The sequence below is a fragment of the Dipodomys merriami genome, unplaced genomic scaffold (genome assembly GCF_024711535.1).
Source record: "Dipodomys merriami isolate MVZ:Mamm:240054 unplaced genomic scaffold, mDipMer1.0.p SCAF_71, whole genome shotgun sequence".
Classification (NCBI taxonomy): domain Eukaryota; kingdom Metazoa; phylum Chordata; class Mammalia; order Rodentia; family Heteromyidae; genus Dipodomys; species Dipodomys merriami.
This window is the reverse complement of record NW_027206302.1, coordinates 2,578,538-2,604,000: the sequence shown is the minus strand read 5'-3', so window position 1 is coordinate 2,604,000 and position 25,463 is coordinate 2,578,538. Positions and strand designations below refer to the sequence as shown.

The 25,463-nt window shown below is 42.7% G+C and overlaps 1 protein-coding gene across 1 annotated transcript in view; it reads left to right on the top strand.

The window, feature by feature from the left end:
* Positions 1-25,463, top strand: part of Csmd2 (CUB and Sushi multiple domains 2) — a 535,187-nt gene that overhangs the window by 329,407 nt on the left and 180,317 nt on the right. The window contains exons 14-15 of the mRNA XM_070008973.1: positions 12,653-12,979; positions 16,738-16,932. Of these exons, the coding sequence (XP_069865074.1) occupies positions 12,653-12,979; positions 16,738-16,932 (522 nt within the window). The remainder of the gene's footprint in view (positions 1-12,652; positions 12,980-16,737; positions 16,933-25,463) is intronic.

Genomic DNA, 25,463 nt, shown 5'->3' with positions numbered 1-25,463 from the left:
GCCTGAATATAGAGGAGTCTACTAGCAGGAAGGGACCCACACAAAGCTTGGTAAGGGTCTTAGGTGGGGGGAGAGAGTTAGGCACCTTTCAAGAATCTAGACTTTACCTTGAGTGCTACAGGAAGTCTGCAATGAGTTTCACATGAGGGCATAACAGAACAAATATTTGTGATGAACGAAATAGACTCTCCATCTTGTGCCAACATGGAGGATGGGTTCAGAAGGATGGAGACTTAGAGGAGGAGAGTGGGAGAGGGTCCATTGGCAAGAGGCCCTCAGCTTCATAGGAGTGTGACAAGGGTATGATATGTTCAAAGGATGAGTGCACAGAAGCCGTTGCTGATTAGCAAGGGGCGGGGGGGGGGGGGGGAGAGGGGGCGGGGAGGTTGTCTGGAGTGTGTTGCTTATGCATTTCATCATTCATGGAAATGTGGAGTGAGGAGGCTTTGGGAAAATAGAGTTCGATTTTGGCCACACACATGTAAGATGCCCAGGAGATCTGCAGTAGAAATGTAGAGCTGACAGCTTTGGATCAATTCTGGAATGTGGCAGGAGGTCAGGGCTCTTAGCATTTGTTAGAGAGACAATGGCATAATGGAGGAGAGAGCTGGGGGTGAGGAGAGGGTCCAGGGGACATCCATTCCCGCATGATGGCAAGGCTGAGCTACTTCTTGATGCCAGGGAACATTTTAGGTCCTAGAATTTCGGGAAGAGAACCAGTAGTTCCGTTTGGAACAGGTTTCACTTAATTTGCTGCAGTGAAATCCAGGCTGCTTCCTGTGATCTGAAATCACCTTTGTCATCAACACCAGCTCATCGTGTCTTCTGATGATCATACTTCCGCCATATTGCGTTCCTCTCCCCCTCACATACGCCAAGCTCATTCCCACCCCAGGGCCTTTTACTTCTCTCTCTTTCTTCCTACAGTGTTCCTCCTTAGGATGGCTGGCTCCTTATTCTCGGCCTCAGTTCGGAGCACACAGTCTCAGACAAGCTATCTCTGACGGCCGCCCAACGCTACTCCATTCACTCCTTCTTCCTCTGTCCAATCTTATGTTCTTGGTCACCTAGAAGTTAGACTTTACAGAGGCCAGGGGCTTTCTTATCCTTCTTTAGAGCTGCTGACCCCATCCACAGAACAGTGAGTGGCCCGTGGCAGGTACCCCATCACTCTGTCAACACTTAAGCTAGGTGTGGACCATTCTGAGACAATTGCACATACAATGGGGAGGAGAGGTCTGCTTTGAAGATAAACATTTAGGAGGCACAGTGTATGTATGTTGGGGAGGGGGAGTTGGAGTCCTAGTAAGTCCGTCGTGTGAGAGGTCAATTCTGGAAGAGATGCCTCCAGGGCCCAAAATACCAGTCTGTAGATGAACAGAGCTTTACAGGACCAGGGACAGACAGCCCAAGCTGGAGCAGCACTCACAGAAAACAGACGGACCCTGTCTCAGCCATGGAAGGAGGGAGCAGCTGTTCAACACTCTGCTAATGTGTCTCACCATACCAGTGCTCAAATCCTGACCAGCCAAGACATGGGGATTGGACAACAAAAGTAGATGCAGACACTTGAGCATAACGCATGGCTTCTGGATCAGATGAGATCAATTGTGAATTGACCAGGGACTTACTGAGCACTCGGGAATCAAGTAGCCAGCACTGTCCCCCTGTCCTTTGTGATAGCTTTGTGTTGCATTTCTAGAAAGTATCTACAGTGGTCTCCAAACTGGGGCTGAAGTCAATCTTATTTATGATCAGGATGCCCCCTGCCATGATCACCCATGAAATCTATCACTTTTGAGAACCTCATATAGACTCCTTGGGACCAGTAAAGTTCCCCTCATAACCTTCCCCAAGCTCCAGTGCCAGACATGGCATCCAGGTAATGGAAGGTGGAAATGGACATACACTGGGCTGGGTAAAAAAAAAGATCAGGGTAAAAGAAAGTGTGGGTTGTAAGGCAGGTGTCTGCTTCCAGCTCTGCAGTCATTAATCAGGAGAGCTGCTTCCATTTGTTGATCCAGAGAGGAACAATGAAGTAGGCACCTGAGGATTCACCCCTTCTGCTTGGGTGAGCATTGCTGGAACCCAAGCAGGAAAATTGGCTGTGCTCTAACTTCCTGGTCCCCAGTCTCTACCAAGTCTGCAACGGTGCCTGGCAATTCACCTGTGCTTCTCCAGACTATCTGTTCTCCACTTCTCCATAGATATTGTTTCAAGCCTTATCCACCATCCCCAAGCCCATCCCTCCCCTCTCCCTGCACTTGAGAATTACCTTGCCTTCCACTTCCACTCAACTTCCAGATACTTGAGACACTTGAGAGTACAGACCCATGCTTCCCACCCTCTCCATCCTTCCCTCCTTTTATAACAAAGATAGGATCCATCTTTTGTGAGTGTGTGTGTGTATGTGTGTGCGCGTGCCTGGGTGCGTGCTCATTCATGCACACATGTACACCAGTACTAGCACTTGAACTCAGCCCCTCAGCTGGTTTTGTCATTCAAGTCTGGTCCACCACTTGAGCCACATCTCTAACTTCCAGCCTTTTACTAGGTGATTGGAAATAGGAGTCTCGTGGAATTTTCTGCCCACACTGGCTTCAAGCCAGCCTAATAGGTTGTATTACAGGTGTGAGCCACTAGTACCTGGCTTAAGATCAGTCTTTTCTCCTAGCAAAAGCCCATCACAGCAGATTATACATCAAAAAATGTTAATAAACCCACATTTAGGCATAAGGCCAAAGAACTTTCAAACACTTCTAAAATCATCACAAGAAACTCATTTTTATATTGCATTCAGTATGTATTTGAAATATACATTTCATAAACAGTACTTACTTCCTATAATGAGTTCAGATATTGTTCTGACAAGATAATCTTGATCTTCCTTTAGTTTGGGAGCTGTTTGTTTTACTCTGTTTTTTAACAGTCAGCTCATGACTCACCATGTCACTTTTATGACCACTCACCAAGGACTTTTATTGTTAACGATTTTCCCTTAGCTCTCACTTTTTGTGTTAGTCAACTTTCCACCACTATACAAATACCTGAGACAATCAACTTACATAGGAAAAGCCTCCGGCCAGAAGCTCACATCTCTAATCCTAGCTATTCAGGAGGCTGAAATCTGAGGATTGAGGCTTGAAGCTAGCCCAGACAGAAAAGTCTGTGAGACTCTTAGCCCAGCAAAAAGCTGAAAGTGGAGTTATGCCTCAAGTGGTAGAGCATCAGCCATGAACAAGAAAACTAAGCAAGAGGGTTAGACCCTAAGTTCAAGCCCAAGTACTGGCCACCAAAAATAAACATCGCAGAAAGAAAAGAGAAAAAAGGGAGGATTCTAGTCTGGTTGGCAGGCCTCTTGCTCTTGGTTTGTGCCAAGGCAGCATATCAGGCCAGGTTCATGGGGAAGGAAAAACCTACTCACCCCATAACCAGGAAGTCAGAGATTGAGAGAAAGGAAGGGGTGGAGTCATGAGGTCCATGCCTCCAGTGACAAAGACCCATCTCTCAAATTCTACCCCTCTCATTAGTGACATTCTATGAATCAACCCCTTAAGCTTGGGCCTTTGGGAGTACCTGCCCAAGAACTCATCCATCCTCAAGTCCAGTATCCTAGCTATTAGGGGCCTTGGATCTGAGGATCAAATTTTGAGGCCAGCCTGGGCAGGAAAGTCCATGAGACTCTTACTTCCAATTAACCAGTGAAAAGCCAAAAGTAGACATGTAGCTCAGGTAGTAGAGAGCCACCCTTGAGCAAATAAAAAGCTAAGGGAGGGCATCCAGGCCCTGAGCTCAAGCCCCAGGACTGTCAACAAGAACAACAAAGGTAGAAGAACAAATCCATCCTACCTCCTCAGCCGCCCCTCTCCTCTGCCAGTTTCTTACCACCCACATTTACGCTTTCTCAGTCTCCTCTCACCTGAAGGAACAAAATACATCTCTCCTTACTCTCACACTCTAGGCAAGATCTTCAATACCCTCTCACATCTATGATCTTTATCTGTGCTGTGCACTTTCCTCATCTCCAAGACTCACATCATCCCACCCTGCTCCAGCCTTGTGCTCAACAAACCTCTAACACTGATCAGCCTCTTTTGTCTGTTTTGGGGCTTGGTTTTGTTTTTTGTACCAGTATTGGGGCTTAAACTCAGGGCCTGAGTGCTCTCCCTTAGCTTTTTGATTGCTGAAGGCTGGTGTTCTTCCACTTGACACAGACCTCCATTTCTGGCTTTTTCCGTGGTTAAGAAATAAAAGAGTCTCATAGGCTTTCCTGCCCATCTGGCTTTGAACCATGTTCTTCAAATCCCAGCTTTCTGAATAGCTAAGATGATGGGTGTGAGCCCTTTGCCTCCTCACTGCTTAGCCCTGACTTGTAGGGTAGTTTCCTTTGTCTCCAAAAGTTCCATATGGTTTGTTTTTCTCTGCCAACTCAATAGCTCTGTCATTTTACATTTGTTTTCTATAATAATGTACAATTATTTCAGATCTTCATTGGCTAGATATTCATTGTACCTTCCTATGCTAGTGGACTCTTCAATATCCTTGGTCAATATTTTTATTTTGTATATTTCTCGATTGAATTGTGATTCTCTATATTCAAAGTTTAGTAAATATGCAACTGCAATAACTTGCAAATATTGTAATAACTTTCTCTCCATTTGTTCCTCGCTGTTAAGCTGCATTTATGGTGATTTCGCCAGATTTTCCCCCCTATTTCTTTAGTTTAAAATATTGTTTCTCTTATGATTTTCAATTTGGTAAAATGCTAAGGAATTCCTCCCCTGCCTGAGATTATACAAATAATCCCTATATTTTCTGGTAGTTCTGTATAGTACGTAGGATGAAGTATAAAGTAGCTAGCCATTTGTCTTAGCACCTTAAATGAGTTAAACAACCTTCACTCTGATTATTTGAAATTCTCTTTCATCGTGTATTAAACTTATAGACTCTGAGTTTTTTTTAATTCAAATCCATGGATCTCTCATTTGAAACCAGTATAATCCATATTTTAATGTTGTAACTAGGATGCATTAGTATATTGTATTTTGTACATGCATTATAAGCCCTCCCTTCACTGGTTGGAAATAAGTGTCATCACTTAAGGCTGTGAGACTGTGGAAAGCCATTTGAACTCTTGGACTCAGTTTCTGCAGTTGTACCTCAGAGATTGCTCTGAGGTTAATGAGCTAAAGTCGTGTGTGTGTGTGTGTGTGTGTGTGTGTGTGTGTGTGTGTGTGTGTGTGTGTGTGTGTGTGTGTGTGTGTGTGTGTGTGTGTGTGTGTGTGTGTGTGTGTGTGTGTGTGTGTTTATATTCCTACTGGTTTAAGGCTGAATTTGATTGGCTAACATTTGTATATATGATAGTTTATCACACTGTAGGTGTGTCCAAGTGTGCGTAGTGGATATGAATGTGTGTATGATAGAGTCTCTACTTATAGGAGTATTTTTATCAAGATTAAATAGCATGGCTATTGTAAGTTCATTTGAGATTTTTAAACACTGGTCATGAAACTATCCTACTCCCTAGTTACTTCAAGATCTTGCCTTCATACTAAGTTGGTGATTTACATTTGTCTGGAAGATTGTCCATTTTTCAAGCTTTCAAATTTATTAGGATGTTCTCCATGTTATTCTTTTATGATTACATTATTGCCCTTTCTCTGGGTTTGTGTGTGTGTACACACACAAACTTGTACACTGCTACAGAGTTTGAACTCAGAGCCTTTCTTGGCTTGCTTGCTTACAGCTGGTGCTCTAAAACTTGAGCTGTACCTCCAATGTAGCTTTTAATTAGAGATGGAGTCTCCCAGACTTGTCTGTGTGGATGGCTTTGAACCACCATTCTCTACATCTCAGCCTCTTAAGTAGTTTAGGATTACTCTGAGTTCCCGGCAGCTAGAAGGGTGGTAGTAGGAGATATAAATAGAGAGAGATAGATATGTATGTATATATGTATGTATATGTGCATATATATGAAGTAATAAGACCCTATTTTATTTCTTAACCAGACCAATCAGAAATTTCTCTTTTATTCATCTTTTTAGAAGCCAGCTATTTTTCTTCCTTTATTGCTCTTGAATTTCTTCTCCCTTCGCTTCTGATTTTAGTTTAGTTATTATTTTCAAACCTTTTCAGTGTAAACCCTCAGTTCATTCCTTTCTCTTTATTATGTAACAGTGAGTTAGATCATACATTTTCCCCTTTCTACAGCTTTGGTCTAGTATCTTCATCCTTATATTCTCATAAGTAGTCTACGTTGACTCTTTTTTTTCCCTCTTAACATTTAGGATTGTACATGAATCTTCATGTGACAGGCAATTTTTCTTCCTTTTTTTTTTTTGTCAGTCATGGTAGGATTTGAACTAAGGGCCTCGGCACTGTCCCTGAGCTTTTTTGCTAGACTAGTTTTCTACCACTTTGAGCCACAGCAGTACTTCCATCTTTCTCCTGGTTAATTGGAGACAAAATTCTCACGGATTTTCCTGCCCAGTCTGGCTTTGAACTGTGATCCTTAGATCTCAGCCTTCTGAGTAACTAAGTTTACAGTCGTGAGCCACTGGTGCTCTGCTTCTTCATTCTTCCGTTACTATTTCTATCTCGTTAGTCCTATCAGCAGAAAATGAAACCCAGTAGTTTTGCTTTGTGCTTTTTTTTTCAGTGTTCCAGGAGCACAGTACAGAGGATGCATTCCTAATTTAAAGGCCACAGTTTCATAGAACACATAGCCATTCACAATATCATCAGAATCTTCTTCACCTAAACTTTTGAACTTGAGACTATATATTCTGTTGTGTCTGTGCCTATGTTTGGGACACACAGAATCAGAACTGTCTGTCATTTACATTATAGATCCTGTCTTAGGCTCTTGATTTAGAATTGCCAGTGTGAGTGAAGACCCCCTTCCCTTTGTCAGGCATCCAGCCATTAAATTAGCATTTTGAAATCAGTGAAGCAAAGAAAACATGCTACAAGAGTTTTTTCAACATCCCCTTTTATTTTCTACTTAAGATCATATTATATTCATATTATGCAGAGTAATTGCACACCCACTTGTTAATGAGTTTTCCACCTTTATTATTCCCCAAATGTCTAAGTCAGGCAAGAGCCTCTGACTTAGAGCTTTATCCAAGGTCAAGATTCAACAGCACAGTCTAATAACTACTTTTAGAAGGGAAGGACCTGATCTCCCCTTCGTCTAAGCAGAATGACTGACAGTGAAGCAATCCAATTGAAGTCTTTTCTATTGTTTCTTATTTGAGATGTTGAGAAACCAGCTCTTCCTAATTTCTAGTAGAGATCAAAGTTTATCTTCTGGACTATATATGCATGTTGTGTTATATTGTGCATATAATATGCGTATATATTCTTCTGATTATACCTTTATGGATCTTTTTTTTTTCTTCTCCTATCCTCAAAGGGACAAGGCAGGGTTACCTTTTGAGCTGGAAGTTGGGGCTTTATAAGGTCACATTCTTTTTTTTTTTTTTTTTTTTTGGGGTCCGGTCATGGGGCCTGAACTCTGGGCCTGGGCGCTGTCCCTCAGCTCTTCAGCTCAAGGCTAGCGCTCTACCACTATGAGCCACAGCACCACTTCCGGCTTTTTGCTTTTTGCTTATGTGGTGCTGAGGAATCGAACCCAGGGCCTCGAGCATGCAAGGCAAGCGCTCTACCACTGAGCCACCTTCCCAGCCCTATAAGGCCACATTCTGACTCTCATGGTATCAACTTCTTAGCTCCCATCTCTTTACAAGCACAAGAAGAAATGTCTGAGTAAGTGTTCAGCAGGCTGTTGACCTGATTGATCAAGATGCATTGCATTCAGAAACTGCTTTGTTGAATGGCAGCTCCTTTGTACAGCTACTTAAAAATAATAAAATATATTTAAAAAATAATAAAGCATACTCCGCAGGCATCTAATCTTAACATGAAAACCAGTTTTTGTGGTGGTCACAGCGATTTGCTCCCAGCTGTTCTTAAACCCCAGCTGCAATATAGGATCACCTGGGGAACTTTTAGGACCTCCACCAATCAAGTAAGAAAGTTGGGCTTGTGGGCACTGAAAAATGTATTTAATCACTTTGTTTCAGGCTATATTTTTCCAGGCCAGAGTTTAATTTTATTAGGTGGTTAACCTGTATCCATTTATTGTCCTAAATTACATTTGGGTTTTTTTTAATGCTTTTTACTTTACAGTTTCCCTCTTTGAATTTCCTTGTCTTTTTGTTTTCCTTTGATTCCTACTTGTTTTTTCTAAATTGACTGCTTTGCTGTATCCCCTTTTGGTAATTTTGAAGATAATGTACTTCATATTCTATTACTAATTACACATAACATCTTTAAATACATACTCCTAACCTATATTTCTCTAATTAACCACAGAAACTATGAAACTGAATCTCTTGCAAAATGAAGGCATTAGCATATCTCCTTGCTCCAACTTTACTGTTTCTCCTGTATGATCTGGAATATTTCACTCTAGGGTATGGGTGGGCTTCATATCCCATACTTTGTAATCCAAGGAATGTTGGTGCATTTACATTCCATTTTTAGAACCACCTTTATAGCAGTTATTTAGATTCATTACTTTAGTGGTGTATTTGCTTGATGCTAACTTCTTTTATTTCTTTTTCTGTGTGTGTGTTTGTGTGTGTGTGTGTGTTTGTGTGTGTGTGTGTGTGTGTGTGTGTGTGTGTGTGTGTGTGTGTGTGTGTACACCCATAGCAGTCTTAAATTCAGAGCCTTTGCTGTCCCTTTGCTTTTTTGCTCAAGCCTGGCACTCTCCCACTTGAGCCACAGCTCCACTTCTGGCCTTTTGCTGGTTCATTGGAGATAAGAATCTCATGGACTTTGCTGCCCAGGCTGGCTTCAAACCACAATCTTCAGATCTCAGCCTCTGGAGTATCTGGAGCCACTGGCACCTGGCATTAATTTTTTTATTGCTTATTCACCACATTTTCCTATCCTTAAGGTCTTCATTTTAATTCATCTCTAGGTTGGGTAAAAAATCTTCAGGAGCTACTTTATGAATGTTATGTGAATATTCTGTTTTTAGTCTTTGATACTTGAGAATAGCTGTTTGTTGTCATTGCTCTTGAAGGGTGTTACTGGATCACACCTTTTTCTGCTTTAAGTTATTCAGAACCACATATCCATTTCACCTAAGAGAAATGTTTTAAGGGTCACACTAAACTATTTCCCCCTGGTTTCTAGACTGACACAAGTCTATTGTTATAGGTGTTGACCAATTCTGGTGTTTGAGGTTTGGTATAAGATGGGGTGGCAAGGCCCACATTCCAATGTCACCATCAGGTGGTTCCTAACTCTGGAAATTCCTTGTGAAGGAATTCACAAGTATTGCTTAAGTTCCTACAATGTGCTAGGTGTTGTGGGAGCCATTAGAAGTTCAGAGGCCTCAAACAGCCAAGACTTATGCCCCCTGGATATCTGTATGTATGTGGGGGAGAGGAGGTCCTGACCATAAGCAAAGAAACAAGTAAACAAGGCAATTGTAGGGATAAATGAAGTTACCATCAAAATCCAAAGTAGTACCCCAGTGAAAGGCTATAAAGAAAACATAATAAAGTAATAGAGTGACAGGGATAGGGGATGAGAGCTCAGCTGTTACTAAAGTCTTCTCTGCATTGTCCATCTGTTCCCATGCTTACAGTGTCCCTAACCATCTTTCCTATGAAACTATAAGCCATTTATCTTTGTCTATAGTCCATCTTGGACTGGTTTAATAGGTCACATGATTTGCCTCTTTCTGTCTTGAAGGTCACTGCCTTTGGGTGTAGTTCTCATGATGCTTGCTCCCACCTAGGCTAACACAAAGCTAGAGAGAGACTGTGTATGGCTCTGTGTGTACATCCACATCTAGTCCATCTAGTACTCATGGAATACTTGAGGGAGACAGGCAGCATGCCAGGACTTCAAGGACTCTATTGGTGGACTTAGATCCAGTAGACAGTATTATTGTGGGTTGGATGTGAACTTCATCCCTGGGGTAGAACTGCTTAGATTTGTATTTGGCATTACCATTTATCAGCTAGGTGACCCTGGCAAGTTACTGACCTCTGTGCCTCAGTGTTTTCAGTTTTCAGTGTTTATGGTTCCCAGCTCATAGTGTTATTGTGGCAGCTGAACTGTAATTAATTATTAGGAGTGGTTAGAGGGGTATCTGTGCTTAGCTAACCCTCAGTAGAATATACCAATCACTGCTGTGTATGTGTATGTATTTGGGGGTTTGTTTTTTTTGGGGGGGGTCCAGTCGTGGGGCCTGAACTCTGGGCCTGGGCACTGTCCCTCAGCTCTTCAGCTCAAGGCTAGCGCTCTACCACTTGAGCCACAGCACCACTTCCGGCTTTTTTCTATTTGCTTATGTGGTGTTGAGGAATCGAACCCAAGGCCTCAGGCATGCAAGGCAAGCACTCTGCCACTGAGCCACCTTCCCAGCCCATGTGTATGTATTTGTGTGTGGGGGCACACATGTGCACACTCCAACACTATGGCTTGAACTCAGGGTTTTAAGCTCTGGCTTGGCTTTTCTGCTCAAGGTCAATTCTCTACCATTTGAGCCACACCTCCACTTCCAGCTTTTTTGCTGCGTAATTGAAAACAAGAGTCTCATGGATTTGTCTTCCAGGCTGGCTTCAGACCATGAGACTGAGCATCTAAGATTATAGTCATGAGCCACCAGCTCCAGACCCAATCATTTATACTGACTTTATCTTCTATTGTCTAAAAAATTTTCCATATCTTTCCCTCCCCCAGCCAAATTTCTTTCTATACTTAACAAAGACAAGGATTACAAAGCTGAGACTGATCAGTGTGTGTTAGGGTCTGGTCTCACTTTGCTGAATTTGCTGAATGGATTTTCAGCAGCAGGCTGGCAAAAGAAATACCTCCTTAGAAAAGGAGATCCAATGTCAGTGGTGCAGAGGGTCCCAAAGATAGGACCAGGAAGACATTCCTGACAATGAGTCACCTCTGTCTTTATTTTGTGTGTTCTCTTTTTTCTTCCCCTTTGGCAAACATGACTTCATTATGATTTTTCATCTTACTTTCATTGTAATTAGTAAGCCAAATGTTATACTCATTTATGTTCCAATATTATTAGCACCTAATATAAATACAAATGTTAAGGATTTAAATGATTACACACATTCATTTTAACCTCTCAGACTTTTATATATTTTAAACAAAATATTGACAATACTCCCAGAGTATTTTTGCAGTCACAAAAGAAAGTGTCATTGCATTTTTAAAATTATAATATTCAGAAACCCACTACCCTAACACCGTTTTTATTTGGGGGCTCAAGTCCAATCTTTATCCATATACACACAAGTGTTTAATAGCTCTCATCAAAAGTACACATATAATTTTACGATCTCTGTTTTACTTAAAATGATCACGAACACCCTCTCTGCAGGGTCATATTTATCATTTTAACGATGCAATCGTGCTATGCCACGTTAATAGCTGTAATTCACCTTACTTTATAGAGCTGACGTAGAAGTTGTTGCATTTTTCTCCCTCCATAATCCCATTGTGTCACTCTCATCATCTCTGTCCATGTGGCTCTTTTTGAGTTAATTCCTAGTGGTTACAAATGGAATTTGAATAGTTCTGGGGATCCTTGTAAGATCTCAAGACACTCCCTTCCAGAAGGGTTACATCTGCCTCACTCTGTAACCAGCAGTAAATACATGAGTTCCTGTAAAGCCCCAACAGTATTGAGGTTTATCTTTTTCTAGCAACATGGACTATATTTTCAAATTAATTCTCTTTTCTTTCAAATGAATCCTCTGGGCATTTTTTCTATCATCTTGGTGATAATCCTGTAGAATTATAAAGCTTCAACTCAATATTGACAGCTTCCTGTTCATAGTTGTTGCAATTATTTGGTTTACATGCTATTATTTTCCTTTTTTAGTTTTGGTTTCAAATTTACTGGTTTGTTTGGTTGGTTTACAGCAGTTTTCTGCCTTCACTCTCCTTCTGGAATCTGTTAGAGATTGGCATGGAAATGGTTTGAAATGAGGGCTTTTGGAAGAGTGGATTATTAGGGTGAAATGGGGGACAGATCATAGGGCCCTGTCACCTCCCTCACCCACATCACTCAGAAGCTTTGGTCTTTGAAAGGCAGGGCTCATGTGGCTCTTCATCCTCATAGTATCTGTTGTGGCTTGCAGTTGTCAGAATCCCCATGGCTCCTCATCATTTCCCCATCAAAAATATCTTCATTAGGAGATTGCCACTGTTGAATCATTAAACAATCCCTGCTCTGCTGAAAACCAAGCTGAGAAAGTGCCTCTCTCCACTTAAGCTTGAACAATGTTTTCCCCCAACACCAAGGACCAAGCAGGCAGAGGTTTCCTGGGCACTAACATATTGAAAGGGTGAAGTCCAAAAGCAACCCAACTCCACCATGTCTATTATTTGCCAAAGAGACCTCTAGCACCTTCCCCAGCATGGATGTTAGTATTCCCCCTCCCAACTAGAGCTCAGAGCCCAAGCAGTCTAACTCAATCCCAGTGACCCCCTTTCTTCCTATTGCTTTATAGTTGAGAAAACATTCCCTATGCCAGCCCTGAGTGGCCCTAGTAGAATATTGGAGCCACTAACTGACCACATTGCTTTTCTCTTGCAGTTTCCTGTTTCTTCAACTTCACCAGCCCCTCTGGGATTGTCTTGTCTCCCAACTACCCAGAAGACTATGGCAACCACCTCCACTGTGTCTGGCTCATCCTAGCTCGACCTGAGAGTCGCATCCATCTGGCTTTCAATGATATTGACGTGGAGCCTCAGTTTGATTTCCTAGTCATCAAAGATGGAGCTACTGCTGAGGCCCCAGTACTGGGTACCTTCTCTGGAAACCAGCTCCCCTCATCCATCACAAGCAGCGGCCATGTGGCCCGCCTTGAATTCCAGACTGACCACTCCACAGGGAAGAGAGGATTCAACATCACCTTTACCAGTGAGTGCTCCCTCTGCTTCAGCTGACTGTCCCTCAGTGTCCACCTGTGAGCATGATCAGCGTGCTTCTGTGGAGGACTATCGATGTGAGTGGGCTGGTGACAAGGACAGTGTTGGATTATAGGGCCAAACGTGAAGCTCCGAGCACACAATGTGCCAGAGTAAATCATGAAGGTTGCTCGCTGACCTGGCTGCTCCTGTCTGTGGTGTCACTCTGTGAGCATTCTATTTCCATGGGTGATTGTAGATGTCCTATAAAGAATCGAGAACCTCATTTCCTGACCTCGCTCCCTCCTCCTGCAAGAAGTATGGAGGATCCAAAGGAAGAAAGCTTTTGACCTTCTTTCCTTACTTAGCTCCTGGTTCCCTCTCTGATGTGCTCCCCCGGACCCCTGAACACTACTGCCTACTCACCTTTGGTATTCTTCCCCAAACTTCTGCTTTGATCACCACATTCCCCTAGTCAAGCCGAAGCAGGAGTAGAGAGCAATATCCCCAGGGAATATTGCAGCTGACTCCCTGAACATTTTCTCTCTATTCATCTCATGGCTCCAGTCTGGAAGTTGTCATCTCTCATCTCTGCCTTGGGCTCCTTCTCTAGATATAACCGTGACTCCTTTCATTTCTCTATTGCAGTAGGCATGGGGGAGGGGAAGGTAGCTAGATTGGCAGAAACTTGGAGACTGGGCACAACAAGCCTCCTGGTGAACCTAGTTATAGTCATTTGGGGCTGAAGCTAGGTCTTCTGAACAATTACCAAGTGCTTTCCTAGAGGCTGCTTGAAAATCCAAAGACCCAATTTAGGCTCTAACTCACAGAACAGAACTACTGCTTCTGACCCTACCCTTTTAATAAAGGGCTTGCCCTCCTGACCCTCCCAGCTGTCCTTGTAACTCAGTTGAACTAAAGACTTCAATGCTATGTGGTTAGTCTGAGTGTTCCAAGCAAACACTCAGACTAAGGCGCCAGTCCAGTCACCACCTTTCTTTAGGACACCAGACTTAGCTGGAAACAATCAACCTTCCCAGAGTGTCATCTCCTCCAGGGGACCCCTGACTCCATCATCCAAGGACAGAAGGAAGTGGAGACTGGCTCTGCCTTTCCCAAACATGTTAGTCTAGCATCCAGGGTTCTGGTTTGTAGTTCTCTATTCTTATACTTGTTTTCCATGAGATCTGAGCACTGGGAAGAAGTAAGGGATTTGATCACCCTTCTTTTTATCCTGTGTTCAGCCTAGGGCCTGCCTAGTGTGTGCAGTAAGTATCAGGGAGTACTTAGCAGATGGGAGGATCGTCAATGCTGGCTACATGCTCTTTCATAGCCAGGGGAAGTTGACAAGAATATGGGAAAGATGGAGACCAAGGAAGCCCCCACTCATCCGGGTTAGTGAAGGCTGAGAAATCACTGAGGGAGAACTTGGGACAAAACGGATGCTTATAGTGTCCAAGACAAATGAGATCCTAGAAAACCCCTTCTGTCCAATAAGGAGCAAATCCTGAGTCCTTGGGGAATGGGTGAGTCCTTGAGGAAGAGGTGGCCCAGGTTAGCTCAGAGAGCTATGTCAACTTGAATGTCATCAGCCCTCCCTAGCTTTGTAATCATCACATATTCTTTAAAAGGGGGGTAGAGGGGCAAGATATACCAAGGAAGAAATGCTAACAACCTCCCCAAATCCCTTTTCCAGAAACAATTCTTGCCAGCATTCGGCAACTTGATCACAGAGAGCAGATGTTTTTCTGTGCATTTATGCATATAGACAGCTAGATGGACAAGGAGGAACACTTTTTTTTAAATCTAGGCCCTATCTGAGACCTGCTAATCAGAACCACTAGAGGAATGAGGAACCAGAGGCTGCATTCTTACAGTAGAGGTGATGGGTTCAGATGCAGCCAGTGAATAATAAATCCTTGGATAGGTGTTTGGGAGCTAATGTAGGAAGGAAGTTAAATCTCCCTATCTCAACCGCTGATCATCCAAGGTGAGCTCTGTTTTGCCCGGTATAGGAGAGCTCACCTCTGCTGACACAGTAAGTATGTGTTTCTTGCATGTAACTTGAAATCTACATGTCTGTAACAAGGATCAGTAATTTGTTCCCACCTTTGTAAACTCCTGGGAGCAAAACTAATCATTGTTGCACACAGAGTTCTGTTGGACAATGATGACAGTAGCTGCTATTTTCTGAGCACCTACTATGTGCCAGTTCCTGTGCAGGGCACTCTTTCAACATCACTGCTTGATCTCACAGTGAAACTTCATCCGCTTAGACATGTCAAAGAAAATAGGCCTTGAGAAAGTGCATAGATAGAAATTGAACAAGGCATTAAGTCCTTGCTCTCAGAGATTAGAAATTGACAATTCCTGATGTGTACCTGTATTTGTGTATGTGTGTGACTGATAGAGTTTGAATAGAAAAGCCCTTGACTTTTGGATTCCAAGCAGCACTTTTCTTCCCATGCCACACCTACGTGCCAGAACACCTTCATAGACATAGTTCCTAATGGAGAAAGGGTAGGAGGTTGAGTCTGGACTGACTTGGACTTTGCAGTGTGGGTTGTGTGTGAGAACTCAACCCTATACAAGTCATCCCAAAAGTCTGCCCATCAGAGACCCATAGCCGCCTGCCATGGGAGGATCCGAGCTTTGCAGGCCTCTGGCCTTTGGCAAGATCCAGCCGCCTCCAGAGCCAGTCTATGCCTGACTGTGCCCATGTCTCTGTCATTAGGGAATGTCGGCGACCTGTAAATAGATCTCTTTCAAATGTCACATGCCCAGGCAACCACGGCACGTGGTCTCCCAGGACAAGTCAACCATCCTTAGAACAGTGCAGACAGACATAGGGCCTGACTTCAGAGACATTTCACAGGAGAATGGCATGGCATGTCTGGTGGAGGGAGGCTGGAAATGTGCATGGCAGCAATGGTACAGGAAGGAGCATCTCCACGTGGGGAAGAGGAGAAAGGAATTCGTCCTCACAGCATATATAATCATCTTTAGGGTACACCATGCAATACTTATTCCCTTCACATTCTTATCTATGTCCATTTCCTTTCCATCTCAGAACAAGCCTGCAAATGAAGTCAGGAACTCGAGGTTCAGTGAGATGTCATGGGATGTCCAGGACCAAATCATAATAAGAAACAAATTCCCAGTGAAATCTCTTTTCTCTCTCTGCTCACTATACCATCATTCTTCCTGGGGAGAGGGAGAATCAGCCCTGACAAGAGGCAAGGAAATGAAGGGAATGGCTGCAGACAGGGTTAATTCCAGGGCACCTCTTTTACGATACTTAGTGTCTATTAGAATCACAGAACTGGGAGGGAGCTTACCTGCAGCATAAATGATCCCATCATTGTCAGAAGTTAGGGAAACACAGAATAGATTTGACATTGAAGAACCAGGTCTGTTCCTTAGCCACAGTAAGCCTCAGTTTATTCATTTGTAATGATATCTGCTTGGTGGACTAATGCTCTGATGTACATGAGCTAACAAACACTTAGTTCACTGCCTAATTTACAAACATCCATTGAAGGGAAGTACCAGGGAAAGGCCAGAACTCAACAGAACAAGTCCCTGTTTCATACCCAGAGGGGTTTACCAGTTGGAACCCTGGCATCCTGTGTCCCAGCATGGCAAGTTCTTGAGGGAACTTGGGGAAGTGGTAGAGGGCTGGGGTTGACCATCATAATGAAGCTCGTTTTCCTTGGGGTTCCATCTTCATACCAGCTCTTTCTAATTGTGTCCTTGTGCCCATCCACACAGCCTTCCGTCACAATGAGTGCCCGGATCCTGGTGTTCCAGTCAATGGCAAACGGTTTGGTGACAGCCTGCAATTAGGCAGCTCCATCTCCTTCCTGTGTGATGAAGGCTTCCTTGGCACACAGGGTTCAGAGACCATCACCTGTGTGCTGAAGGAGGGCAGCGTGGTCTGGAACAGTGCTGTGTTGCGCTGTGAAGGTACGTGACAAGAGAGCCTGAGGGTTGCTCCAAAGAGGTTGGAGAGCCAAACCAAGAGGCCTAAATCACAGTGATCCCTTTCAGCATCCACTTCTTCCAGGGCTCAAGGCCACTGCTCACCCTCATCCTCACATTGGAAAAACGGGGCTTAGTTGGAAACACTGCACAGCAATTTGAATCATAACCTGGGACTTTTTTTTTTCTCCTGGGAACTCTCCATGTTACAGCCATCAGAAGCCCTGTTTCCAGCTTCTGGTGGGGGGGAGAGGGAGGAGCCTGCAACCACACACAAACTGGCAGTGATATGAATTCCCCAGTCTCTCAGGCTGCCTGTCACTCTTTTCTCCTCCACGTGCTCATTTTCCCAGTTCCCTGGGCTCTCCTCCTCTTCCAGCTCTTGTGCCCTGGTTAAATGCTAACTTGATATCCTTCTGGTTAATCTCTTGGTAACAGAGGGCAAAACAGCTGGAAGAAACATAGCTCACCGCAAGGGCTGGGCTCATTACGGCATCTGCTCATCCCGTTTCACCTCACAGGGCAGTTCTAAGTCAACTTCAGAGACCAGCCGTCTGTTCCAGCAGACTGCAGGCACTTCAAGGGCAGATGGTGCCCCCTGAGAGTAAGGATCATGTCCCATGTGTGTGCCAAACACAGTGCCTGGCACAGAATCAGTGCTCAATAGCTACTTGGCAATGATAGATGAATAATATATATCCCAAAGGTCCTTGAAGGACTGTGACAGTGACCAAGAAGACCAAGGCTGTGGTTCTCACCTTTATGAAAGGTGAAAGTCTCTTTGTCTCGTGTCCAGATGCCTCTCTACATGCCCAATCCCCAACCCCAAGTCTGACCAGCCTGATCACAAGTAGGAGAACTTAAAGAGAGCATTGCCCCTGATTTGGTGGTTGGGTATATAGGAAAAGAGGGAGAAAGAATCCATACCACGCTATATGTAGTCGGGATCCAGATGATTGTTGGACCTCTTGGGGTTTTTTTATTTTAAAAATAAAATAAAGGGCTGGGAAGGTGGCTCAGTGGTAGAGTGCTTGCCTTGCATGCCTGAGGCCCTGGGTTCGATTCCTCAGTACCACATAAGCAAAGAGAAAAAAGCCGGAAGTGGCGCTGTGGCTCAAGTGGTAGAGCGCTAGCCTTGAGCTGAAGAGCTGAGGGACAGCGCCCAGGCCCAGAGTTCAGGCCCCACGACCAGACCCAAAAATAAAAAAATAAAAAAATAAAATAAAATAACAGCAGGGGTAGGAATAAGTAGAGTATAGATGTATATAGAAAAGAGCAAGCACGGCAAAAAAATGTTCACAAATGTGAGCTGAGGTCCCACTGCTGGATGAGCTCCATAAATTCAGCCTCATCTCACCTAGCACAATTTTTGACACTTGGTAGATGACATGACTAGTCATTACTGGTTGATAAGTCACTGAGCAAATGAATGAATGAATGAATGAATGAATGAATGAATGTAACTAGGCTAGAACCTTCCTAGTGAGAAACATGTCAGTGAAAGCTCCTCAAAGCCCCATCTCTCATCAGGCCCGCTGTGCTCTCTACCTTACACCTCACCAGCCAGGTCACCTGGGCAAACAGCTGGGCCACTGTAAAATGCAGGTAACTCATGGAGCCTCCTAGCAGGGTTAGAAGAAGCGTGTGTGGCTGCTGGATTAGTACCTGCCGGAAGAGTAGCATTAGGTTAACCATTTCCGCTTTGAACCAATTAGATCAGAATTTACTCCAACTTGGGGGGGTCACACTGTATGTTTGGGGAAAATTGGCATCAAAATAAGAGACGGCCTGTTTGATCCCCTGACTGACCCAGGAGGGAGCCGACTCTGTTTTCCCAGAGTGATGGCCATTCCTGATATCATTTGTGGGATCTGGGAGCAGTCCATGACAGAGGCTGATTAAGGCCAAAGCCCAGCCCTGAAACCTCACAAGGAAGCCTGTGGGAACCTGCCCTCCTTGGCCCCATTCCTTCCTTTGGTTCAAGCCTTGGTAGGTCCCTACTTTGTGGTCAGCATCTTTGTCCTTTCCATCTTGTCTAGTTTTGTTTTTGATTAAGCATCCCCACCTTGTGGACAATTAAATACAGAAGCTAATGGTCTTTTAGAAAATCTTTTAATATATGCTAAGAGCCACTTGGGTTTGGAGAGGCCGTAACAGGACATGAGAGAAAATGGCTTCTCCTAAATTTAGAAGGAAGGAGGATGATTGGGTGGATGGAAAGCAGGGGTGGGCATTCTTAAAGAGCCAGAGAGCAAATATTTCCAACCTTGTGGCCACAGGCTGCTTTCTCATAACAGTGGCCTGAGACCATATATAAGCAACCAGGCAGGTTGAGTTTAACTTGTGGCCAATAGTTTGATGACATAAATCTGGAGCACAGAGGACATGATTGGTCTGTGTGTTTAAAATCTGAAGTTTCCTAAGAAAGACTTTTCAGCAGTAATGGTCAGCCCCTAACTATGTGTGTCTGATTATGATCACATTCATCCCTTCCTTGACTTTCTTTAAGGAAGAATCAAATAACTGTACTCAACAACAGAAATGTTTTACAAGTGTCACCTCACTTAACCTTGCATCAGAGAAACAGTTATAGTTATTGTCCCCACTGGGGCCCGGCTCAGAAGGGCAAGTCACCTACCAGTGACCCACCCTGCCTGCTCAGGGCCTTCACTGTTTGTACCTAGTGGATCCAGAATTCACACACAGACCCTTGGCTACTGTGCTAATGAATTTTTGAACTGTATCACTAGAGAGACTATAATGACAGTATGTTTATGAAAGACTTAAAAGCATCCAAAATAAGAATGAAAAGTGAGGTTTCTATTTTCTACATCCCAGTAGAAAATTAAAGCAAAAGGAAACATATTGCCTATCACAAAAGACAAAGAAGACAAGACACCACATGGCAGAAATTGACAGCATTAAAAAAAATGACAGTAGTGAAACAAATGTATCAGTTATGATAATAAAGGTAATTAAAATCCCTACTAAAAGAAAAAGACTGAGTTTAGAAAAAAATATTCTGCTTACAAGAAGTACATTTTTTAGTGTGTTTTCATGTTTTAATGTTTAAAAGGATGCTCAGACTTGTAAAAGTTGTCGACAGTACACAGAAGTGTGATAAAGTTCAACATGAAGACACTCATTTCCTGGTCCCGTTCCTTAAAGGAAAATGGTTTAAGACTTTGGTGTATACTAATCCCAGTACTTAGAAAGCTGAGGCAGCAGGACTGTGAGTTCAAGGCCAGTCTGAACTATATGTTGCTGTTTCAACAACAACAAACAAAAAGCACTTGTTATAAATATATCCACATACTTGTCTCTGTATATGTTTATAATCAGGCAGTGAAGGAAAAAGTCAGTGCACCCCAGTCCCCATAGAAATCTAAGTGATGATTATAGCCTGTGTTTTGCCTTGGCCATCTCCCACATAGCCAAGGATATGTGCTTGCACAGCCACATCCAGTATTCTTGGGGAAATGAGGGTCCACTAACTTTTTTCCCAGGCTGGTCTTGAACCAAGATCCTAATCTCCACTTCTTCCTAAGTAGGTAGGATTACAAACATGAACCACCACTCAGCCTGCCCTAACTTTTTTTTCAATAGAAAACTTCAGAATTTTACCAAAACAGATAGGACAGAATAATGAACCCCCATACACCTCTCTCTCTCAGATTGCCCTGTGAATCCATGGCCTCTACTTTTCCCTACACCACTGCCCTGCTTGCTCTGGGATAAATTTGAGATGTAATATTACATTCATCTAAAAGAAAGTAAAGAAGTCTGATACATTTTAATATGTATTTCTAGCAGATAAGAAGGAACCCTTTAAAACAAAATGATATCAAGGAAAAGAAACTGGGTGTGGTAACCCAGGCCCGTCATCCCAGCCACAATAGGAAGCCTCAGATAGGTGGATCACAGTCCAGGCATGCACCCAGGCAGAAGAAAGACCCTATCTCAAAAATTGATAATTCAAAAAGGAGTGCCAGTGTGTCTCAGCAGTGTGCCTGCCTAGTAAGCATTAAGCCCCAAGTTCAAACCTCAGTATCACCAAAAAAAAAAATCACACACACCCACAACCACAGTTCTGTTATCTTAAAAAGTAATTACTTATCAAAATCAAGTGTTCTTTTCTTATACCTGTGCTTTAGAAAATGAAATCATCCATTACAGTGGACAGAGAGGTCTCAAGTCGTTTTCTAAGCCATGGGTGTTCATCCTACCTCCTGTGATTTTTTTTTTAACTGAAGAAGGCAGATCATTCATCTTGAGGAGTCTCTTCTTATTTTCTGAATTTTGCTGATTACTTCCCTGAGAGATTGTTTGGCATGATCACCTTTCTCTTATATTTCCTTGAATTGACAGTAAGCTCTAGAAACTTAACACAACTTGGGTTCCATACTTTAACCAGAATATTTAATCGGCAGAACCTATGTCTCTATCAGAGCCACATAAGGACTCATTGCCTCTCTTTTGAGGATGTTGGGAGCTATTGATGTTCATAGCACAGAGACATTTCAGTTCCTTGTTTTATGAGCTGGGATTCTTAAAAAGCAAAGGAAAGATGGGAGAAATAACTTCCATTATTTTCCTTTATTTACAAGTTTTCATATGAGCAAGTTGACTTCTTAACACCTTTCAAAGTAGAATCTTTTCAAATATTATTGCAATACAACTGGATTGCAATTTTGTGTATTTAAGTCTATTGCAGTTATGATTCTAACTGATGCTTCATTGTCTCACTAGCTAGCAGCAGTCCCTTTTTTTCTTTTTTCTTTTTTAAAATGTTATTGTAAAAGTGATGTACAACCAGTGGCTCATGACTGTAATCTTAGCTACTCAGGAGGCTGAGATCTGAGGATCACAGTTCAAAGCCAACCTGGGCAGGAAAGTTGGTGAGACTCTTCTCTCCAGTTAACCACCTGAAAACTAGAAGTGCTACTGTAGCTAAAGTGATAGAGCACTTGCCCCTTGAGCTGAAGAGTTCAGGGATAGTGCCCAAACCAGAGTTCAAGCCCCATGACTGACCAAATAAAAACAAACAAAAAAAGTGATTTTTTTTGTTGCTTTGTATGTCCCTCCCTCACGGTATAACCCCTGTATTTGATGTTGGTATAATTTGGGGAGCAGAAGGGAAAAACCAAATTATTTAAATAATGATACAGGTGGACCCATTGCAACAATGAGATGTACAAGACACTATGTTGAAAAATGAAATTTACAATGGGGGGGGGCTTAATTTGTTGTGGAGATGTGAGGGCAGGGAAGGTAGGGGAAAAACAGGAGTAGGCAACAATGCTTGATAAGAAATCTACTCATTACTTTGCTCATGTGATTGTAACACCTCTGTACAGTATTGTCACAATAAAAATTTATTTTTTTTAAAAAAAGTGGTGTATAAAGGAATTACAGTTATATAAGTCAGGCAATGAGTACCTTTATTTTGGAACAGTGTTGCCCCCTCCTACTTTTTACCCTCCCAACACCCCCTTTCTCAAAAGAGCCTTTTGAGAATTGCCCACCATTTTCTATCCCTTACCTTGAGCCAGTTGTTTCTCTGAGGAGCCCTGGTTCCTTTTAGTGGAAATTGATGTTTAGAATCTGGACACTGGATGCTAATTCTTGTTTCTAAGCTTTTTCAATGAATACAGCTAGAAAAATGTTTCTTTAAAAGAAAACACATTGTGAGTTCATTTCATTTCATTTCTTTTATCGTAGTCTTGCTGATAATCATATCTGTATCTGCTTGCAAGTTCCAAAACACCATCATAACTCCCTGTGTCATAATTCATTCCCTGGAATTTTAGCATAGGGATAGTATACCAGCACCTCAGCATGATGAAGAAAAATAGTCTCAACCTTCATCATCACCATAATTGTCAGTTCTTTTTGTTCATATTGCCTCCTTGGAATGGACTATCTGACTACTGTCTGTTAAAAAAAAATCTCTTCAGCTACTTTTTTCTGTCTGACTACACTCCAAACCAGTATGCTATTATATTCATTTGGGGGATAGAGAAAATGCATATAAAATTTAATCTGCCTTTGTAATTATGTAAAACATTTACACAGTTTCAACGCTGTCCCTTCCTGCTTTCTGTGGAATCTTCCTGGCTTTGGTTTACCTTTGCACTGATTGTTGATCTAAGTGATTATTAACACTTTAATATTAATTTAACCTTAGTACCCCTCTTTTCTTATGCAGAATTAGACTTTGCCCACAACAGTAACATATTCAGGAGACTAGTCCACAACTTTATGTTCCCTGTTCCTTGTATTTGTTTTATAGTTGCATAAACAGCCCATTTGTCTGGTCACCCGAGTTAATTCAGTTGGACTCTTATTATCCAACATGTGCACTATTTACGCTCTTTTGTGAGTACAAATGATGCAGCCTTGTATCGCCTTTTACAATATGTATGTGCTTTCTTCACATTTTTGGGCTAGGATATCTTTGGAATAGAGTGCTAGAAATAGAATTGCTGCATCAGGGAGTGAATATGATTTTTTTTGCTGAATATTACTAGATTGCTCTCCATAAGGGCTATTTTGCATTTTTACCAGCAAGGTTCACAATTTCTAATTTCTTGTAGCCCATATATGTCATCAGGCATTGGTCTGTGCCTCGCTAATAGATAAGGAATATGATCCCCTGTAGTTTCAAGATCTATGTTTTTGTAATTAAAAATGAAGTCAAGCATCTTTTCAAGTATTAAAGATACCTTGCAGTTAGGAATCCTCCTACTTCTCGCCAGGCAACTATCACACTGAATAGCAAGATGAACAACAGAGAGGAAGGACTGGATGAATAGAGAGACCAGCTTTTTATCACTGAACACAAGAAGTGATTTACTAGCTAAAATTACAAGACAATCAAACAGAGAAAGAACACAAAGTGGTCACCCCCAAGACAGACACTGAGTTTCCCTCTCTGGAGATTCTGGATGGGCCCTCACGGAGTAGAGTATAGCTTCCCGGAAATTGAATGAGGAGAATCTGGGCCAGTGCTGACCCTGGCCTAGAAAGAGCCGAGCCCTTCCTGGCTGCTAAGGCACAGCATCCTCATGAGAGCATGAGGGGACATAACCATAGGCATATCTCTGTCCACTACCAAGGTCTAAAAAGTGAGGGGAAGGAGGAGAGAGAAGCAATAGGCTGATCGATAAGATGATGAGTAGGTTTTGAAAACTGGGGTTACCCTTGAAGTGACAGTATGCATATGTAATTTATTTCTCAATGTTTGGTGTAAGCACTATGTAATTACTTTAGTTTCTCTAAGCCTCTGTTCACAGAAAATAGGGTAATAATCCCCTTCCACAAACTGAGGGTAATAATACATGTACCTTTTAGTGATAGAGTTGTCACAAAGATAATCGCCCTTAAGTTCTGATATCTCCTAAGCTCTTCATGCACTGAACTCGTTACTACCTGCCATGACTGCAATATGCTATGCACCACAAGGGGATTTAGCAGCAGAAGTCTTGAGGTTAAGTCTCAGATTTAACTGCCTTAGTTCAGTGTTCCCAATCTAGTGTCTTAACCTGCTTGGCTTTAACTTTCTCTTCTGTGGAGATGATCACTTCACAAACATGTGAATTAGGTAATGCCTGTGAAGCAATTAGCAAAAGTAACTCATCAGTATGAGTTGACTGTTTCTACTATTATGATTATGATTATTGCTGTCTTCCATATTAAACTTCTAGTATAATTTGGTATTAAGAATGTTACAACTTTGGTGTGGGGGAGGGGGCCCCCGCGGGGAGGATGGGAAGGGATGGGAAGGGGAAACAAAGGAGGAGGCTACAATGCTTGATAAGAAATGTACTCATTAACTTGCCCATGTAATTGTAACCCCTCTGTACAGTAATTTCACAATTCAAAAGAAAAAAAAAAAAGAATGTTCACCACTCGGGCTGGGAAGGTGGCTCAGTGGTAGAGCGCTTGCCTTGCATGCATGAGGCCCTGAGTTCGATTCCTCAGCACCACATAAGCAAAAAGAAAAAAGCCGGAAGTGGCGCTGTGGCTCAAGTAGTAGAGTGCTAGCCTTGAGCTGAAGAGCTGAGGGACAGCGCCCAGGCCTAGAGTTCAGGCCCCATGACCAACAAACAAAAACAAAAAAAGAATGTTCACCAGCTGTTTCAGATATTTCCAGAACATTATATAAAAGAGGGGTGGGATACCTTTAGCAATATTTTATGAAACTGGTAAAATATACCTGGAGAAATCTAGAGTCTTCAAAAATGTGTTATGTAGCTTCTTTCTACGCTTCTTTTTTTTTTTTTTTTTTTTTATTTGAGAACATACTGTACAGAGGGGTTAAAATTACATGGGCAGGATAATGCATACATTTCTTACCAAGCATTGCAGCCTCCTCCTTTGTTTACCCTTCACCTCCCTTCCCAGCCTCCCCTCTCCCCCCCCACCCAATCATACCCCCCTCCCCCCCACACACACTGACATTGTAAAGCTTGCTTTGACATGACATTTTGTAATTCTCCTTGTTGCAACAGGTC